The 20,463-nt window shown below is 32.4% G+C and overlaps 1 protein-coding gene across 2 annotated transcripts; it reads right to left on the bottom strand.

Annotated features, from left to right (window-relative positions):
- Nucleotides 1-1,940: 1,940 nt before the first annotated feature.
- LOC148626365 (mannose-6-phosphate isomerase-like) lies at nucleotides 1,941-20,463 on the bottom strand. 2 transcript variants are annotated; one of them, XM_088570289.1, is made up of 8 exons: nucleotides 20,385-20,463; nucleotides 13,614-13,741; nucleotides 12,544-12,744; nucleotides 11,800-11,941; nucleotides 10,671-10,856; nucleotides 6,545-6,718; nucleotides 5,561-5,781; nucleotides 1,941-4,667 (listed from the first exon to the last, which is right to left on the bottom strand). In XM_088570289.1, exons 1-8 carry the CDS (start codon nucleotides 20,401-20,403, stop codon nucleotides 4,452-4,454), a joined length of 1,287 nt encoding a protein of 428 aa, XP_088426415.1. In that variant the 5' UTR covers nucleotides 20,404-20,463; the 3' UTR covers nucleotides 1,941-4,451. The 2 variants fall into 2 exon arrangements, with proteins under 2 accessions (XP_088426415.1, XP_088426414.1); XM_088570288.1 differs by lacking the exon at nucleotides 20,385-20,463 and adding an exon at nucleotides 20,205-20,347.

Below are 20,463 nucleotides of genomic sequence, written 5' to 3' on the forward strand. Positions count from 1 at the left end.
ATTGAAAAGACTTTCTGTGTTCATTAAAAGGGTATCTGCTATGTTATGATAGACTCTCTATATGTATTTAACTCTGTATTTTTTATTGCTCATTTCTGTGTCGTTTTCTGTATGTAATACTGATTGACCTTAGGTAACATATTAATGTAGGAGTCGGAGCGTATATAATGAAATTTGAAGTCTGTATTACCTTCAAACTCCAGACAAATTTATCAGACGTTGCCAATCGTCATATAACAACTATCTCGGTCACAATCTAAAGCCAAGATAAATGGCTATTCCAGATTACACAAATCAAAATGAGTATTATTAAAAGTCCAATATAAGGAGGAATTCAGAATTTGAAAAATTACAAGACACAATCATATTTTTATCTTTTCGGGTTTCAAACCTTGTTTTATACTGAACAATAATCCGAAAATTTTATGTTCAAAAAATTGATTCGTCAATGAAAGGTACAGAGGCACACTGAAATCATCTGAAGATTTATTCTTTGAAATTTGTAACCAGTATAAAATTAGTAAAAACTATTCATTATGACTCTGTAAGAACTTACAAATACATTGATACTATGGCTTTTACATTATCTTTCCTTAATAGGTCAAAACAGATATAAACAGGTCATTCAAAATCACCCGGGAAAAACCCGTTGCTTCCAAAGCGATGCTTATTGCAAATGCGATTGATAAACAAGTTCACGAAAATTGACATTTTGAGTAAAATAATGAATCCTTAGGAAAACTGGTGACTGATTTTCAAGTACGCCTTACACCATTTCCCCGTTTTAAGGTTATCTCATTAGCTAATGATTCGAATATTGAAATAATTCTTGTAGATTGAGAGAATTTGTAGTTCAAAGTAAACAAATATCCCTTTTTCATATGAACGTTTCACATTTTTTTTTATTGTAAACGAGCAAGTCTAAACATAAAAGGACTTTTTTGTATCCTATTTCTAAAAACAATTCATAGAAATTGTATCAATTCCAGGTTTGTAATAATTATGAAATAAACAATAATTTATTAAAGCACCTAAGCCGACAATGTGTAGCTTTTAATACGGTTGATGCGGTCTACAGCGGTTGAGAGCACAAAAATGTGTCGCAAATGCGGTTATTATAATTATACGACATTAATAACAATAAAAAGTCATGGCTGTGTTTAAGAACTAGAGTGACCACGGCAAACGCTGAGCCGCCAGTTAAGCATTTGTAGAGGAAATTTAGGCCATTCATCCTTTCAAGTTTCGAAGTATTGACACTTGTGGTTTCAGACCTTCTCTTTAAATTGACAAAAAAGACTTAAATAGCCTCTGGGGACCATCTTGTTTAATTAAGCAGAACTTAATTCTTTATCACATGCAAGTTAAAGTTGCCACTTGTATTATTTCTGCCAAGTTTATAGTAATTATTGGCTGAATAGAAGCAAAATAGGACCAAAATAGGTTTCCACATATGGTTCCAATGGCAACTTTGAGTGGCCTCATGAGCACACATAAACTGGATCATTTGTAGAAGGCATTGAGGCAATTTTAACTATCAAGTTTCAAAACATTGGCATTTGTGGTTTCAGAGGACTTGATCTTGGAAAAATGACCAACCAGAAACTTAGAGGCTGCAATCTTGTTTGATCAAATGGAACCTCAAGTGGATCTTCTGTAGAAGCTCTTGCATGCATCATACTTCATTTAGGTGAGCTAAAAAATGGGAACAAGGCTATAATTTGCTCTGTAAGTCTAAATTTTGCACTAAATTAACAAAATTTCTGACAAAATGTGGGAGCATTCCCCAGAACCTTCCATGTTATTCAATTCTGACGTTAGTAACCTGTTAATTTTCTAACAATGACCAGACAATGAAACTCTTGTGCAACAAAATTCATTTCAACCACATGTTTTTTTTCTTAATATAATAAATGAAGAGAAATAAAGCAAATAGAAAAGAGGTGTTCTTATATGTTTTATTGGCAAAGCAAATGAAAATCATTACTCTTACTACTCATCATTGGGTTCTGTATTGTTTTTATCATAGAAAAAATTGGTGATACATCGAAGTTCTAATATCAAGCATCATATACAGTAAAATGCATACAGAAAAATTATATGATGCTTGGTATCGATAAATCTTAATTCAATTAAAGTTATGCAATACTAGTAATACAAATCTAATTACTGAAATAGAACAGTTGGTACCCCAAAAAAATATTTTTACCGAGCGTAGCTGAGGTCCATTGAATTTTTTGGGGTGATCAATTGGTCCATATATTGCCATCTGACCCAAAGTTGCATGAGCTGTTTGCTATATTATGCTTTTTATATATAGTTTACTCTAGCTAGATCATTAGTGCTGTAGAAAAGAGATAACATAAACAACTTTTTAAATTATGACCTCATGTTGCAGTTATATCCAAATTGAAGAAAGTAAACAAATAAAATTTGTTAAAGTATAATATTAAACAATATTCTTGAGATTAAAGATCTTGAGACACTATACATATTTTTAACAACAAGGTTCATAGGGAACAGACACGGCATATGCCCTACCTTTGAAATTGGGAAAATTATTCTTTTTTGCATGAAATCTTGAAATTTCACTAATTCTATCCTGAAAAAAAAAAATCCTGGCTTTGTTTTGTCTTTAATTCTATTTACAACCCTTAACCTGAAATTCTGAAATCCATCCCTGATAATGATAACATTGGAAAACATTTCAAGTATTAGTCATCCATCCTAGCTTTCAAAATCCAAGTGTGTTGACACTTTAACAAAAGTTGCAAGCTCATACACAAGAAAATCTAAAATTGGATAAAAGGTAATTTAAAGATAAAATTCTGAAGTGAGATTTGAAAAAATTACTGAAGTAATATTTTATATACTAAACAGCAATAACACAAAAATTATCTGACATTCATATATATATTTATCACCTCTATTTAACAGTCCCAGAACAAATCCATGCAAATATTTGTGGATTGATGACCGCTGATTGATGACAGCTGATAGAATGATTGCTGTTGGATCAAGAACTGGTGATAAGTGACCAATCTGCTTGCAGTATTGTTATGTAAAATGATGGATATCAGTTCTTGTAAATTTCAAATTTTTCATTGAAATAAATCCAATATAATGTCATCTTAAATTCATTAAAAAAACACAAATGTGCAAAAAAATTAATTAAATTGATGTCTAAATTTATATCATTAGGTAAATATGTGTTATATTGAAAAATGAAACAAAAGATTCAATAAAATATATTAACCGTTAAACGGTCATGTCATGGAAAATGGAAGGGATCACCAGTTCAACTAAATTTTTGCAAACAATATACTATTGTTATACACTGTACAGTACCTGTACCAATCTGTGCAACTATAACTGTGATTATTGCAGTCTTCACTTTCCAGTTCAGAGGCCAAAAATACATTTTTCAGAAATTTTTATGTGGTGACTGTAGTAGTTAATTTTACAGGTCCACCTCCATTTTGACAAGCTGTGGGTCTGGGACTACTGCTTAACCACAAAGACTGTTTACTGATCAGTTTCCAATCAGTCATCAATCTATCAAATAGATCCATAAAACAGTTGATCGCTTCTATTTAACGACATGTGACCACTGACTGGTGCCATATATTTTCAGAACGGTTTGTTTGGTTTTTTCAATGTTACAAAATAATATAGATTCAATTACTTTTCTTTATACAATTGTTTTCTGCTTTTTTTAATGAAATACAGAAAGTGAATCTAATATTCTACATTCAAAGTAGAATTACAATTACATCATAATAGGTTCATTGAAATGAAAATTTTGGAATTTTTTATAATTGATCATACATGTGCTATGCTATTTTACATAACAAAACCACAAGAAGATCTGTATCCAGTCATCAATTATAAATCCATCAGCGATCAGTAAACAATAAGTCATAGTTGCGAAGATCGGTTCATGGACTGTACCATACAACCAAAATTTAATAAATGGGTTCAAACTTTCCACATGAAAGTCCAGTAGACCAACATATATAAAACCAATACCCCTTTAAATGTTGCTGGAGAGATCTTAAATTAAGATTCAAATAGGCCAGGAGACATAAATTCAACTCTTGTTATATATGCACATAGTGTAAGAATATTAATATTATAATGTGATAACAATTTTATGGGATTTGTTTTATGATTGCAGCTAATTACTTAATTCAAACCTTTACAAACCAACATCACTTCACCAACAGCTAAAATTCTATACCATTAACAGTAATTCATTTATGTATGGGTAATTAAGGCATGGTGCTATACTGATACTAACACACAATAGATCTAATTTGTAATGCCTGGATTTACATGCCTACTTTGTAATTAAGATACAACTTTTCAGAAGTTATACATCACAAGCATTTCATGTCAGTGTAAAAACATAAATATGCCCTCATTTTGCATGAAAGTCCCAGAGATTCAGATCACAGTCCTGCAAAAGCCCTGAATAATAACATTCCTTGAGAATGAACTTCTATATTAACCGTTTGATTGGCTGAAATAAATATTGTAGTGCCTGCCCTGACATTTAGTGGTGAGGACAAAGTAGAATTAGTAGCTGTTCCTTCACCACTTTGGACTATCACTATACTAGCACTGTCCATTGATTTCAAGGTGACCTTTTCACATCCACTAGATACCTGTTAAATAAAGAAAAATATAGACATCACAACTTACATCATAAGTTAATACATAAATTTATAAAATGATTGTTTTTGGCTCCTGTTGACTCTAATTTTCTAGCCACAACCATAAGCCTTCCTTTCCTGGCATGGAACCTTGTGGTATTATTTCATGCAGATCCCATAGGTGTTAAATGGGAGATCTACTTCTCAAAAAAAAATTTCAAAGCAGATTTCCTGAGGCTTTGTTTTCATGACATATTTTGTTAGCAACAGTACTTATTTGAACTTAAAATTCAATTTTACTGAAACAATTTCTTATAACTGCCCATCCCCTTAAAGATGACATGCAATGTTTCACTTTATTACAAAAATAGTGATGGTCTTTCTCACAGCTAGGTTTGAGATTAGTTTTGACAATAATTGAAATAATTCATAATTGACCTGTCTTCAGTAATCTTTTTTAGATTTACAAGGTAAAATGGGTTTTATGCTTTTCATTAAAGTGAAAACAAAATTTCTAATTTATCAAGTGTGCTTGTAGTAAATATGACGAAAATAATGTACTTAGTTTATTGAAGTCTTACAAAGAAATAAATATTAAGCCTTGTGAGCAAGAAAAAGTATGAGAAACTACTGCAAGCAACTTAACCTAGTGTGTTTTATTTTTGTTATTGAATTGTCTTCACATATTGTGAAATATCTGCAGATACAATATGAATGAGTTACCAAATACTTTAAATTCAGATGAATAATTTTTTTTTTGATATTGCCAAAAAAGCCCTGAAATTACCTTTGGTTTATAATGACTATATCACAATAATAAATCCACAAAACTTTCCTAAATTTACAACATACTATCAAAATTAATTATTACAGAATACTATCAATATTAATTAAATAAACCTTACTTCTAAAACATCAACTGCAAAATCATTGATGGGAGGAGTGAAAAATATTTCTGTGACCCCGTGCTGGGATGTTGAATCCTCCTTTGAGGGACGTAACTTTGTTTTGATGATTTGGCGGCCAGTATAATCTAGCATCTCACACAAAGTATGGACATCACGGAACTTTGGTGTTAAACCAGCTCTTACAACATTATCAGAACAGGCCATACATTCCATGCAATCTGTAACATATTGATGAAGTTTTCTACTTCAGCACAAATACTACTTCATTAATAAAATGATATTATTAATTATACTGGAGTTTATCCAACCCTTAACTTTGTTTACGTGGGAGGATTCTAAAAATCTTTGAAAGAAACTTTAAGGTTTCAAACACTTCTCATCTTCTCCTTGAAATTTGACTCCAGATGTGAAAAACCTTCAACTTTACTCACTGTTAACAGGTTAATGTGACTTCTGATCTGAATTCTTTCTAATTCTACTCACAATCAATAAACTAATATGAATTCTGATCTGAAATCAATTCAACTTAGCTTACAATTAACAAATTTATAATTTAAACTTAAATAACAATTAACAAATTTATATGGATGCTGATCTGAAATCAATGCAACTTAACCCGCTGTAAACAGGTTAATGTGACTTTAGATCAGAAATAATTTCAACTTAACTCACAATTAACAAATATATGTGAATGCTGATATGAATTCAACGTAACTTAACTTGCTGTTAACAGATTAATGTGACTTCTGATCAGAAATCAATTCAACTTGACTTACAGTTAACAAATTAATATGACTTCTGGGTTTCACAAATCACTCATAAGACTTTCGTACATGTAATTCCTTAACAAACCAATGGGACTTATGTGCACTAAAGTTTTACATAAGCTTTGTGAAATGATGCCCTGATCTGAAATCAGTTCAAATTTAATAACTTGAAGTTAACATATAACATCATTCTACCTCCTTTTAGAAAACTTACCTCCAGAGAGGTAAGCATGAGGATAATCAGCCTCTAGGAACATGGCCTCTCCTGGCTTCAGAGTAATAATATTAAGAAAGTAGATGGCAAATATCCCCACATCACCAGGGAATTCTAAGTTCAGTTTGTTCAACATTTCTGGTAACAATAAGCTAGTGTCCTTCCCTTCACTTCCTGAAATAAAGCCATGATGTACATTAGATAAGGCTAAAATAAATTGTGTGTTTCAGTTTCAAGACCCTATCTCTGATTCTGATGCTGACCCTAAACAATTAATTGCGGATTTAAAAAAAAAAGATTTTTTTGTCATTCAGGTTATGATTTCTATTTTTCTTCGAAACATTTGAAAAATTAAATGATTTGTAACACTGTTTTACCTACTTACACTACAAATTTTTTTTAGATGAAATAGGAAACACATAATTAATTCATTTTGGCCTTATAAAACCGTAAGTCAATGAATCAATTCATGTTTCAATGACTGTACTTTCTCTATAGAATAACAATTCTTTCTCACCCTTCACTATATATGTTCTCATCCTGATCACATGTGTAAACTGTCTCTCAATACTACTCATATATTGGTTTACTTTAGCATATTAATCAATGACACCAAACGAACCAAAATTAAAAATTAAACTACAACCATATACAGCAGGCCATTCACATAAAGCATGAGAAATTCTACAGATCAGATGTTTTTTCCTGAATTCTATTTGTTATTTGGTCAGTAGTCAATGGAAATCTCTATGCTCATGACATATTCATTTACAGACTGTTGCACATGAACATTTAAAATTAAATTTGTGACCATATTGTGTAAAAAAGTTTTTCCTCTTCTCCCCATTTCGGTAAGTAACTTTCTATTTAAGCTTGGCAAAATGAAATTTCACTAGCAAGCTCAATTTCGATAACATGAAGTACAATTTGTTTCAAGTTGTCAGAATATTTTAGGGTAAATAAAACTTTTATTCAGGGTCATTCAAATCCATGTACTTGTTATGAAGTTATTATTTGCCACCTTTGCAGATACCGGTACTCAATATTAACCACTAGCCAAATGCAACTTTAATCTGCCTGTGGTGAGTTGACCAATGCAGGCTTCACACATTGTAACATGTATTTAAATACAGGGAAACTTCTGATAACACAAGACAGATATACTACTGGTACTATAGTTTGAAGGAGAACATCAACTTACTGTGAGAAAGACACACCATAGTGTTGTAGTAAATGGACCCAGCTTTTTTTCAAATTCATTATTAAAATCACCATATTAATGAAGCAAATGGAATAACTTTGTAAGCTCTCCCTAAACAACATTTAAAAATCCCCATATTGTTGAAGCAGGCAGAATAACTTCATAAGCTCTCCCTAGATCACTTTAATAATAAACTCACCATATTGTGTACATGGAATAACTTTGTAAGTACTTATTTAAATCAATTATTAAGTAAAACCAACCATATTGTTGAAGCAGATGGAAGAACTAAGTAAAGTCTCCCTGTACAACATTATAAACTAGAAATACTGTAAGCAAGATTGCAAAGAAGATGCCCTGTCTTTAAATTAAGTTACATATATAACCTGAAAGTTCAATTATCTCCCTTCAAGGTCCTCTGACAGTAACTTTATACCTTCATGCACATCCGGACAGATGACCAACCGTTTTCAAAAATAGCATCAATATCCTTTGATCGAATTAGGAGAAGTCTACGCGAAACCTTTTTTTTACTGGTCATTCGGACCTGAAAAGCTTACTTTTTTACTGGACTGTATGAAGTTTTTCTGGTCCAAAAAAACTTTTATTCATTTAAGTGATAAGATATTGGTTATTTCATGGTTATTAAATATTCTCCTTTAACAGTGTTTAAGGTTTTGTTTAAGCTTTTGTGGTGATTAGTAAAAAATTGAAAAGATATATTCCAATATGTGTGTTTTATTTTTAAGCCTTTGACATGTACATTTTTTGTACTAGTAGTGTCTGTGATGTCCGATCATGAGATGAAGTTCCACAGAAAGTTTTAAGCTGAACTGTTCTAGTCTATATGTAATGATTCATGGGGATGAGAGAAGGAACGTCCGAACACATTTTTCCTCATACTGTTTCTGCTTGTCAGTCAATTTTCTTTTAATCTTAACTGCTTTGCTGGGTACTGCACCCTCCGTATACCTTAAAAAGGACATTTTTCAACAGTTTTGTACACGACCAGCCATTTGTATTTTTCAGGGGAAACAACTCGATGACGAATGTACAATAAAACTCGAAAAGGATGTCAGACTTTTGGTCCGGATATCGGAGCGATCTTTATCAAACCAGCAGCAATTTTATCGGATTTGACCGAAGGTCCGACGAGTTTCGTATAGACTGTTTCAGAGGAGTTGTGCTGACTAGGTTTTAAAATAAAAAAACCCTTAAGTTGGATTATCTCCCTTTGGAGTCTACCCACAGTAACTACATTCCTCTATGCACATCAAAGTATGATGCCCAACCTTCCTATAAAATTTCATCAAAATCCTTTAAGCAGCTTAGGATGAGTCACTCTGACAAGGTTTAAACATGCAAAATTTTTTAAAACCCATAAGTTTGATTATCTCCCTTTGGAGTAGTTAAAAAGAAGCAATTCCTTCATGAACACCTACATTTGATGCCCAACCTTTCTATAAATTTCATCAAAATCATCTGTGATGTCACTGACAAACTGAATAATGTCAGTTTATCCTTTGAATGGTTTGGGAGGAGTTACACCAACAAGCATTTAACTTGTAAATCCCTTTAAAACCCTTACCTTCAATTACCTTATTTTCTGGACTATAAGTCGATGTGTTTGTTTGTTTGTTTGTTGGGGTTTAATGTCTGAGCAGCAATATTTCAGCTATATTCAGACGATGTGGAGTATAAGTCAAAAATTGCCTAATTTTGACAAAAACTCGACAAAAAAAACATAGATAAGTCGAAGATCAGACGTGTGTATTTATATCGTACGTGTCAGCGGAGATCTGAGTTGAGCGGTTTGTTTTCAGCAGCATATTATACCAGCAATGTTACTAAATATAAGATTCCAGAATTAAATAAATATCTGTGTTTTTGTTAAAGTGTACTTTGTCCACGAGTTCAATTATTTTTATTGAATGGCATGTCAATGGCTCTGAAGCCATAGATCATCAGGAGTACAAAATCGTAAACATGTCTAACATGGGCAACCATGTGTGAAATAAGCGGGAAATTCATTTGATGAATAGGTCATAATTACGAGCGGTAATTAGTAAACAATATTACCTGGTATTTAAAAATACAATAAAAAATAACTGTGACCACAAATTTGGATGCAGTTGGCCATTCAGATAAAACCTTAATTGATTTATAATTTAAGCCACGTGCGAATGTGTTACGACATACTGTAAATAGGTATAAATTTGTATATTAAAGGACCGATAACTCCAAAACACTGGATAATGTTTTCCAATTTAACAAAAGAGTTTTGTAAACGTATCTTCTAGAGTTTACTTATATTTTAACGGTATCAAAGTCTCAGAGTTTTTATTAACATCATCGTATTCATTCATAAAGGATAGCAGCAATAATCAATACTATTCGAAATCAATCGCCGGTTTGTCTGTTCGTTGATTGCAGTTTACCAAAAATTTCGAATTAAAGCAATCAGAAGTGAATTGAACAAATCTAATGAAAAGCCTTGTTGATGAACATTTTTCTTGAAAAATCCTTAGATATGTTGAAATGGACGGTAAGTTGAGGCCGACACTCAGCTGAAAAAAAATATCGACTTATAGTCTGGAAAATACGGTATCTTCCTTTGAAGTTATCCAACAGTAACTATACTTCTTCATGCATATCTACATATGATGCCAAAACTTGCTTTAAAATAACATCAAAATCCTTAAGTTGGATTATCTCCCTTTAGAGTTGTCTGACAGTAACTATATTCCTTAATTCACATCTATATACGATGCCCAACCTATAAAATTTCATCAAAATCCTGTGAGCGTTTAAGGAGGATTTACACTAACAAGAAATGTGGACATATCGTCAGACAGACAGACAGACAGGGAGATTCCTATATACCTCCCCCACAAACTTAGTTTGCGTGCGGTATAATAAACTCACCATATTGTTGAAGCAGATGGAACAACTTTGTAAGCTCTCTCTGGACCACATTCTTATCCTGCTCCATCAGACCTGTGAAACATGCCTTCATAGCCTCTCGATGTAATGGCATATCATTGCTTTTACTGGCAGTGATTAACTTTACAGCATTTTTGGATCCTACAGCATTCCTCAAGGGTTCTAGTTCTGATATAAAAAGTGCTTTTTATATATATAACTACTTATCATATAGGCAATATTGAATATCAATACACTGAATTGACATTTACTTCTGAGGTTTATTAGAACAGCTATATCAGTTAACACTCCCACATTATGGGAGAAACTCTCATTGAAAAATCAATGAAAATTAAGAATCTCCTAAGTGTATATGAAAGATTTGGGGGAGGTTTTTGGTTAAAATTTTTATACTTCTCTTTGAAAAATACTTAACAATTGAATTTTTACATGAAAAATTTTGCTTTTACTCATAAATCAGCCTCATGGGACAGTGGCAAAGGGGGGAGGTTAACAGGTATGGAACAACAAGAAAATATCAGACTGTGCCAAGCATTCTCAACCAAGTTTGTATTCTTTCAAAAACTTTTTTTTTGTCAGTGCACTGTTATTGCCTTTGTACTGCAACAAGAATTTATCAGAAAAATAATGTTTTAAGCAAGAAACAAAGTTTCTCATTTGAAGCAGTAACATTCTGATAACTACAACACAATATGACATTTGTGATGTTACAACAGTAAGTCATATTCAGTCAGTGGATTAAGGATTAACAACTTGTTTCAAACATCTTAGTACATTAACAGAAATCTGGATACCAAAAAATACAACTCTTCATGTAAGATCCACATATTTTAGACATAAATTAGTGGATGAATAAATACATGTGAATAAAAAAATAGCCCATTTTTTAAGCAGGTGCCTAATTAATTAAAATGAAATAATTGTATACCAAGATTAGAATATGAAGCAAAACTCAGAAACTTAACCAAAAATGAACATCTAATTAAAAAGATTTTCTTGATATATTTCTCATTAAAAGGATATTCAGTAAATTGCCTTTAATCAACAAATACTTCATGGTTTGACCAAATTATTCACTTCATAGACAACAATATAACAGCTAACTCCCTACTTGTAATAAACTCAGCCACCTCCCTAATTGGTCGAAATCCACACATAGCTTTGAATGGTGTCAGTGCTATGGCCATTTCAGGTTTATGGTTTGGATCTTTGTAGATATCAGGTTTCTCCCTGTGAAGTTTTTCTGCATGAACCTGAGGTATATACAGAATTAGGAAATTAAGTACTGTAAATTGGGAAATTTTCATGCCATTTTTATTCATGGTTTCTGCTATAAATCTGCTTTTGCACAGTTTTAAATTTGTGATCGCTCATCAAATTGTACTGTAATATTCTTTGAAGAAAATATTTGCAACAGTTTAATTTTTGCATTATGGATCTTGGCACGAAAAATAGAACTGCCGCAAAAATAAAACTGCCATGAAAATTTCACTGTTTTACAGTAACAAGTCTAACACATGTAAAGTTTTTTTCTAGTTCATATGCATATCTTTTAGTTGATTTTCCCTTGTTAAAGAGCAAGTCAATATATCTGGAAACCTTACATGAAATTTCCCTACTGTCAAATGTAGACATTTTTCCCTTTACAATACAAACTTTACACTTTTTACATAAAATTTTTTCTCATCAAAGGGACTGAAAAATTCCTATTTTCGGTCATGTGAGATTTCTTTACAGCACACATTTGAGACTTCACAATGAATTGTTCTTTGAAGTCTTACAGAAATAAATGATTTACAGCAAGAAGTGAGTTCTGAATTGGTGTACTTTTATGGAACCAAGACATTTACATTACCTTATTAGGATGTGCCTGTATAGATAAGGATTTTTGGACAGATAAAACCTTGAAGAGAAAAGGCAGACGACCTTCAAAGTACTCTTTGACCTTAGACCCAAGGCAATCAGGATTTTGATTGATCCAGTCTTTTAGTTTTCCTTTACTCTCTCCATCCATACATATCTCAGATGGTCCATTAGGATGAGTTCCCATCCAAAGCTGAAAAAAAGTCTTAATTTATCAGATTGTCTGGAAAAGAACATCATATACACTGTAGACTTATAAAAAACTAAAAGAAAAATAAGTCTACATGTAATTTGTAAATGCAAATGTACTATGAGCTAAAATCATCTTAAACTGAAACAGCACAGTGGAAAATTAGTTACTTGCATCTACTTTTTTATTAATCTACTATGGCATGGCAAATTAATCCAAACTTATTAAAATTATGACAGTATCTACGCACACCCAGATTCCCCAATGTAAAGTTAATTAAAGTCTGTATATATAGGTGTGAGAGCACTTAAAAGATTGAGGGACACTAAATCAGCTTAGAATCATGGTTAAGTGGTCAAATTCATACTTGATTCTCCCACATTCTTTGTAATTATGTTCTGACATGCTAATCATGTACAGATGGACAGACATTTATATACCATTATCTCTCAATCTTGTAAACTTAAACATTGCATGGCTTTTGCTTTCCCACTTTCTAGAATGAACATCTTTGCACATTATATCAAATTTTAAACTTTTCATCATTAGTTCTTATTTTTACGCATTGATTTATCATTTTTTTAAAATAAAAACAAAGCAAAATTTATTTTTCAATTGTGTCTTTTATAAAAGTTGCCAAAATAAAATTCCTAACAATATGCACATCTCAAAATCTCTACATAATGATCTCACAATTGTATTAAGTTTCATGAAGATCTAGCAAGTAATAATGAAGGAGTTACAGACAAACTATGACATATACTCCACCTAACTTCATTTTCAGTGGGTATACATGTAATTCCCCAGGTAGGATAAATTACAGCTAAAGTTAACAGTATTAATTCATGTATTTAACTATTCTTATTCAATACCTCAGCATAAGGTTGATTTTCCTCAATTTTAAAACTTTTATTGGCTGATGCAGCCAATTGGGCCACAGCACTTGAAGATCCATTCTTCCCCCAGGCATAGTTCTGTACAGCACATTTCAGCTCAAATACTGAAAATAAGAATAGAAATCACATGAACATTCATGGTTGTTACCCAACTCAAAAATTCACAACTTAATGTGGTATAATGAGTTGGGACATGAATGTCAATATATAAGTACATGCAGAATACAGATTCTTGTGGTAAGGGAAGTGAAATGGTAGCTCCCTCTAACAGGTACAAGAGTACTACTAAATTTAAATACAACCTGAATAATATCAGTTGCTATATTTCTCTGATATCTGAATGCTCCATTAGTAAGGACACTGAATTATTCCAGTTCATTCAAATACCACAATCTATTAGCTAAGAACATGTATGCTTGGGAAATACTAAATAAGTTTTATTGGTAGAGCATTGGTTTACAAGAGTAATCAAGGGAACCAAGGTTATAGCGGTAATCAAAAGAATGTAATCCAGGGACAAAGACCAGACATGGAAAACAGACATACACAACAAAGAACATAAAGTAACTAAAATCATACATACAAAGTAACAAAAGTAAATGAGCAACTCGGACTCCACTAAAAACTGGGAGCATGGACCAGGTGCACCGGTAGGGTAAGCGTCCTCTGCTTTTCTAGAAACACCCACTGAGTTGCTCATAAGAAGTCAAGTCCGGGGTAGACAAACGAGGAAAGGAAAACTATGACCCGTTGAATAAATCAGTTTTCATGGTGTTAATGGATACACCATAACGATCCACGAGTTCATGATGACGACCATAAAACTTCTGTAGTGACTTCAATCTTGTAGCAACATAACCCTGTTCCAGAAGCCTATTTGTTAGAGTTCTAGCGTGATACAAAAAGTCTGTGTAGTTTCGGCAAGCTCTGGCATAATGTATGAGTTGTGATATGAACACTCCATACGCAGGAGCCGAAGGGATGTTGCCACAGATGAAAGGAAAGTTGACAATTCTGAATGAAAAGTCATCATGTTTGTTGTGAAGTTTGGTCAATAGTTTTCCTTTACCATCGATTTCTAAGTGTAGGTCAAGATATGAGGCTGACTTCACAGTGTCTGTAGTATCCTTTATCTCAAGTTCTTTTGGGTAGATGCGATGTATCAAATCCCCGAAATTAGGATTGTTTAAAGATAACCCATCATCTATACAGCGGAAACTGAGATTGAAGGATCTAGCTAAACAATATTCTTTCTTTCTGATCAGATCAGCTATAAAGTCAGCCTCATAAGAGTGAAGGTATAGAGCAGCTAGTAAAGGGGCACAATTTGTTTCCATTGGAATGCCGACCATTTGTTGAAAAACACGTCCACCACACTGGACAAATATGTTGTCGATTAAAAATTCCAGCATTTTGTAAACATCTTCCTCTGTATATTTGGAAGATGATTTGGAATTATTTCTTACAAAGTATGAGGAATCTCTACCAAGAACTATATATTTGTATCTAGGTGTACCATCCTTTTTGGAAAAACAACGATGTATAATGTTTTTAAGTCGGGATTTTAACTGAGTGTGGGGAATAGAAGTATACAGTGTTGAAAAATCATAGGTTTTAATGCTATTATATTCAGATAATAGACAAAGCTTGAGATCAGGACTAGATTTTCATTTCCAGCTGGTACTGTTCAAATCTATTTTGTCAAGTTGAATTATACCTATCTTTATATATATAGTGCATTAGTATCCCAAATTTGAATTCATACTGTTACTAACTTTACATTTTCATAAAAATACAAAATTGTTGAAACTGATATGAGAGCAATTTTGGCTGAAGCTGCACATGCCTCTTACTAGCGAAGAGAATACAGTGAATATAAATAAAAATAATATATGGGTAGTCTAAGACTCAAAAGGTTTGCAATGTTCCAGTCTGGGGCATTTTTTCCCAACAGTTGCAGGGTAGTTTTTTTTTAAAGATCAATGTCATTTCTGATGAAGGTATCAAATGTGAAGTACCACAAGGGTCTGTATTGGGACCTTTATTCTTCTTCATATACATTTATGATTTAGTTGATGATACAAAAAGTCTGTATAGACTTTTTTGCTGATGATACTTCTCTTTTTTGTTCTTCATATGATAAAAAAAAAAACAAGCATCTTAATGCTTTAGACTGGACTAAAACTTGGTTAATTTATATTAATCCTACAAAATCAAAAAGTATAGTATTAACTTCAAGAACTAATGTTTACAAACCTGAATTGAAATTTAATAATGTAAATATTAACTATGTGAAAATCACCAACACCAATGATCATGGGTTTACCTGCCTAGTAATTGTAAATGAAATTTTCATATTGTATCAATTATATGAAGTGTAACCAATAAACTGTCATTGCTTCGTAGTTAAAATTTATATTGAATGGAAAAAATCTTGAAAAGATAAGTTTTTTCTTTTATAAGAAAAGTTTTAGAATACAGGTGCAGTTTTCATTCTAGACCGGGCCCTTGTGCCATTGGCACAAATATTTTGTGCATGGCGCACAAAAAGAGCATGTGGGTCCAGTGCGCTCACAGTATTGTGTCGGTAGATCTCCGAATTTCTGGATTTTTTTTGGGTTCTGTGTTAGGACACGTATCGCAAGTCAAAAACGATTTAATGAAACTGCAGGTGGTGTGCAGGGAACAAGATCATTTCCCCTGAACCTAATGACGGGACCCAGAAAATTTCAGATCAGCCGACTGACTGAAAACAAATGGACATGGCTGGCAAACCTACAGTCAAAAATTTCAAATGACGATGTTCATTGTCCGTGGGCCTGGTTGGATACGATCCCAAAAGAACAGAAAAATTCCAAGTGGCGCTGTAACATCATATTGAAATTACAATTTGAATCAACACAATGCCATAATAAAACAACAACATATACTATATAGTACTTCTTTTTATCTATTCAGAGTTTATGTACATGTATCTCTGTTACCTCTCACCTAAAATGAAACTATAAAGTGCATACAAACATAACCTGAAGTAAACTTATTTGTTGGTTGAATCTTTCCTGCTACGGAAAAATGAACCCTTATAATACTGCCATTTTGGCACCCTTTATTCTGAAAATGACCCACTGTTTTGCTGTCTAGGGGCACACTGGCCCCCTTTTACAATTTTCTGGAATACTGCAGGTGTGAACTTACTAGCTTTATTCCACAAGATAAATGAATGCTCTTTGCGTGCATATAAATAAATGATGGAGGAATGCTAAAAGCTTGATTTAAACACATGATAAATGAATGATGATAAAAAATTATAAGAGCAATTAATGAAGAAAGAAAAGATGGAAAATAATTATTAAACAAAATAGTAATAGTAAAAATATAAAAATAATAGCTGAAAAAAAAAAGCAAATGATGAATTTACAAAAATAAACAAATGTATGTGCATTTGCATGAATGCTTGTTTCATGCATTTCAACAAACGCTCCAATCATGTCACATGTATTGAAACAAATGCTCCTATTGCGTGTTTAAACGAATGCCTCTAATATGCATTTGAATGCAAAAAAGCAAAATGATGTGTAATCCAAGATTAAAGAAGCAAAACATGCAATAAAAAAAGCATGAATGCTTCTATGGGAAACATAAATGTATCAAGGAGTTCATGTAACTCTAAAGCAACTGAAATGATTGAGGGCAGTTGAACAAAAAAAGTTTTTTTTATTTTTACATGATCATGTCAACTCCTGACTAAGTACTAAATTTCTAAATTTTCCAGAATAAAAAATCAATAAAAATATGAGATGAAAAAAAAATATGTATAATCTGGTACCTCAAATAAATGAAATTGAGTTTTCTTTTTTTTTTTTTAACAGAAGCCACCAAAACCATATGTGTATATCCAATAAAATACATTTTTACATTTTGTGGAGTATAATAGCTACTTATGTTATTTAAATAAATATTAAATAAGTTTTGTCATGGAAAAAGTTTTTTATGCATATTACAACACTTTCTACATGTAGCTACCAAATGAAAGTCTGTAATAATCAATATGGCATCAGAAAGACATGTAACTAATTTCAAAGTACTGACACCATATTGATTATTACAGATTTTCCAAGGGTATCTAGAAAGTGTTGGAATAGGAAAAAATTATTTCAAGTATGTTTTAACAGGGACTTTATATTAAAGGGATTGGTCACTCCTAACAAAGTCTATACAATGTATAAAAATAACTGTGCCTCCCCAGTCATTATATTGAGTAAACTTAAAGCCTAAATGATTCACATTTGACTTATGTATATGGGGGAAAGAGAAATTATTCAAGATTTCAGTTACATAAGCTATCAAATTAACAATGTGATAATGACAAAGTCATGATGAAAATATTGAGGAAGGGTGTGTTCTCAAAACACTAAAATAAAATAAATACGTCATAACTTAACTATAAAAATCCATTATTACTTATTATTTATCAGTAATTGTCCCAAGGAAAATTGATGAATTTGGTCAACTTTTAACCGTTAATTAAATATTTCAAACTCATTATTATGTAATAAATATCATATCATTTTAGAGAAATTTCTTCAATCTTTTAATTGGTAGTAAATTTGTATGTTTAAATAAACAGGAAGACACAATGATTAACAGCTTACTGAGTATTCTTTATGAAAATGAAAACTTCGAAATTTCTCTCTGAAGACAAAGGTACATTCATTTATTCATTATTTTATTGTTATTCAGAGCACTTTCATTAAGAACAGCCATTGCCATTCAGCAGATTTACTCTTTAATTTGTTGTTAATTGCATTTTAATAAATGCAATAGTTTTCACATTCAATGAAATATCGTCCTTTAAAAAGTGATTTTTTGCTTATTTGTCTAAAAAGACCTAATTTTGAAGCAAAAAATTTTAAAAAATTTACATTCCTTTTATTTAAAGCTGCATTAGCTGTCATTTTTGTATTTTTTTCTGTTGAAATATGTCTTAACTTAATTATTACCACTAAATTGTACTTTTCTTGTACAATTTCATTTGATATCCACAAATAAAATGCATTAAATACATAAAATTGGTGTCTACATATTTAATGTCTTAATCAACCTAGATAAGTTTGTATGCATGTGACTTCTGGTGACCTAAATTCGCGCATGTGCTGTAAGGGTCACTTCTTTAATAGCAAATTTTATTGCAAAGTGAAAGTGGTTCTTCAATGGCAAGGAAGACCGACGGACTCAAGCCGTAAAAGAAAAAAGTTCAAATATAACGCAAGGATTCTTTTAAAATTTACGTATTGTGATATAATGCGGCTCAAATATGATCATTATTTATTTGACAACTAATAAAAAAATAGATGAAATGAAAACAAGATAAATGCTTACCTGTGTATCCGTTACTGTTATTTTTTACAAAGGTTAAAGTATTTTTAACCCTGGTGAATGTACTGTCAGCAATCTTCGGAAGTAATGGCGAAAAATAATTAGACTACAATATTCTGTAGGTATTATCAACATTAACTGCTTCAATTGCATTACTACAAACTTATTTCATTGAATCAGGAAAATTCAATAGAATCAAAACTGAACAAATTTGGCAGCTAATGCAGCTTTAAGATAAATAAAAAAAATACATGTTGCCATTCTCAGATCTTTTATATACAACTTGGTACATCATTTTTCAAAAGCCATACAGTGGTTTTTACAAACACCCTTAGCAAAGTTATCCTATTTTCAAAAGAGAAATTTGAGAAAATTGGTTAATAAACAGCAAAATAACAAAAGAAGAGTTTGATATAGATTATTACAAGTGACTTCTCTAATATACACTCCCTGGTTTATATAACATAGTTAGCAGCTTCACCACCCAAAAATGTATTTTATTGAGATTTCAGGATATAAACACCTGGTTTTCGGTTATTTGAACAACCCAATATAATCTGCATTAAAATATTTATAGCGCCCCGTGCAGGTCTGGGTGTTAAAAGAATAGGCCTGCAGCAGTGCCTAGCTTGTCGTAAAAGGCAACTAAATAGTGCTCAGAACCCTAGCCGGGGGCTAGGGCACTTTGCCCACAGAGCAACTGAGATATGTGTCCCAGGTGGTGGAATGGGGTACCCCTGGCGTTACATGCTAGGGTTGTCAGGCTATAATACGGAAAACCTGACCGCAAACCATAGTGGTGCACCATGTTGGGAAAGATGCCACGTTCCTCCCAAGTTAAAGAACCCTACTCGGCTACTGTGGTATTCTACCGGAGTAGGAACCATAGGGCTCCGCCACAGGAGGCTAAATTGCCGGACCCCACCCACCTCTCCCTATTTTCAGTGGCAATCAAAATTTGTCGACCCCATAGTCCTTGTGTCCCATCCCTTTTTCATTTCATCATCATTTCATGTTCATCGTCTGAATATAGATGAAATATTGCTGCTCGGACGTTAAACCCCAACAAAAATATTTATAGCAGCCAGGTGATGGCTGCATAACTATAATGAAAATTTAAAATCGTCCCCAGGCAAATCCTTCTGGGTCTTAGCACCTAGACTCCACTGAGGGTCGATGAGACTCCCAGACCTGGCCTTAATTTGAAGGGCCTATAGGCTTTCATGTCGATAGGCACCAAGATGAAATCCATGGATAGTTCCGCATAATAGCATAAACGACTTTGCATCATGTCTAACTCAAAGGAATTATGTTTTACTCATCACCGTATCCACTACACGTCCATTCATTACATATAACAGTAGTTTTAACCTTGTTGGACAGCTTCCATCGTGGCGAGAGTCTGAGGAAAACAACCGGATACAATTTCTATTTCCGGATTCACTCGGAC

Source organism: Perna viridis, chromosome 2 (assembly GCF_037379345.1).
Source record: "Perna viridis isolate PV_CMFRI_1.1 ecotype Kerala chromosome 2, ASM3737934v1, whole genome shotgun sequence".
NCBI lineage: Eukaryota > Metazoa > Mollusca > Bivalvia > Mytilida > Mytilidae > Perna > Perna viridis.

Coding starts and splice junctions, on each gene's coding strand:
- LOC148626365 (XM_088570288.1), bottom strand. CDS start 20,304: ATGATGCAAAGTCGTTTATGCTATTATGCGGAACTATCCATGGATTTC. Junction 12,745..13,613: donor AAAATCAACCTTATGCTGAG/GTATTGAATAAG, acceptor ACTTTTTTTCAG/CTTTGGATGGGAACTCATCC. Junction 4,668..5,560: donor TTGCAGTTGATGTTTTAGAA/GTAAGGTTTATT, acceptor TTTATTTAACAG/GTATCTAGTGGATGTGAAAA.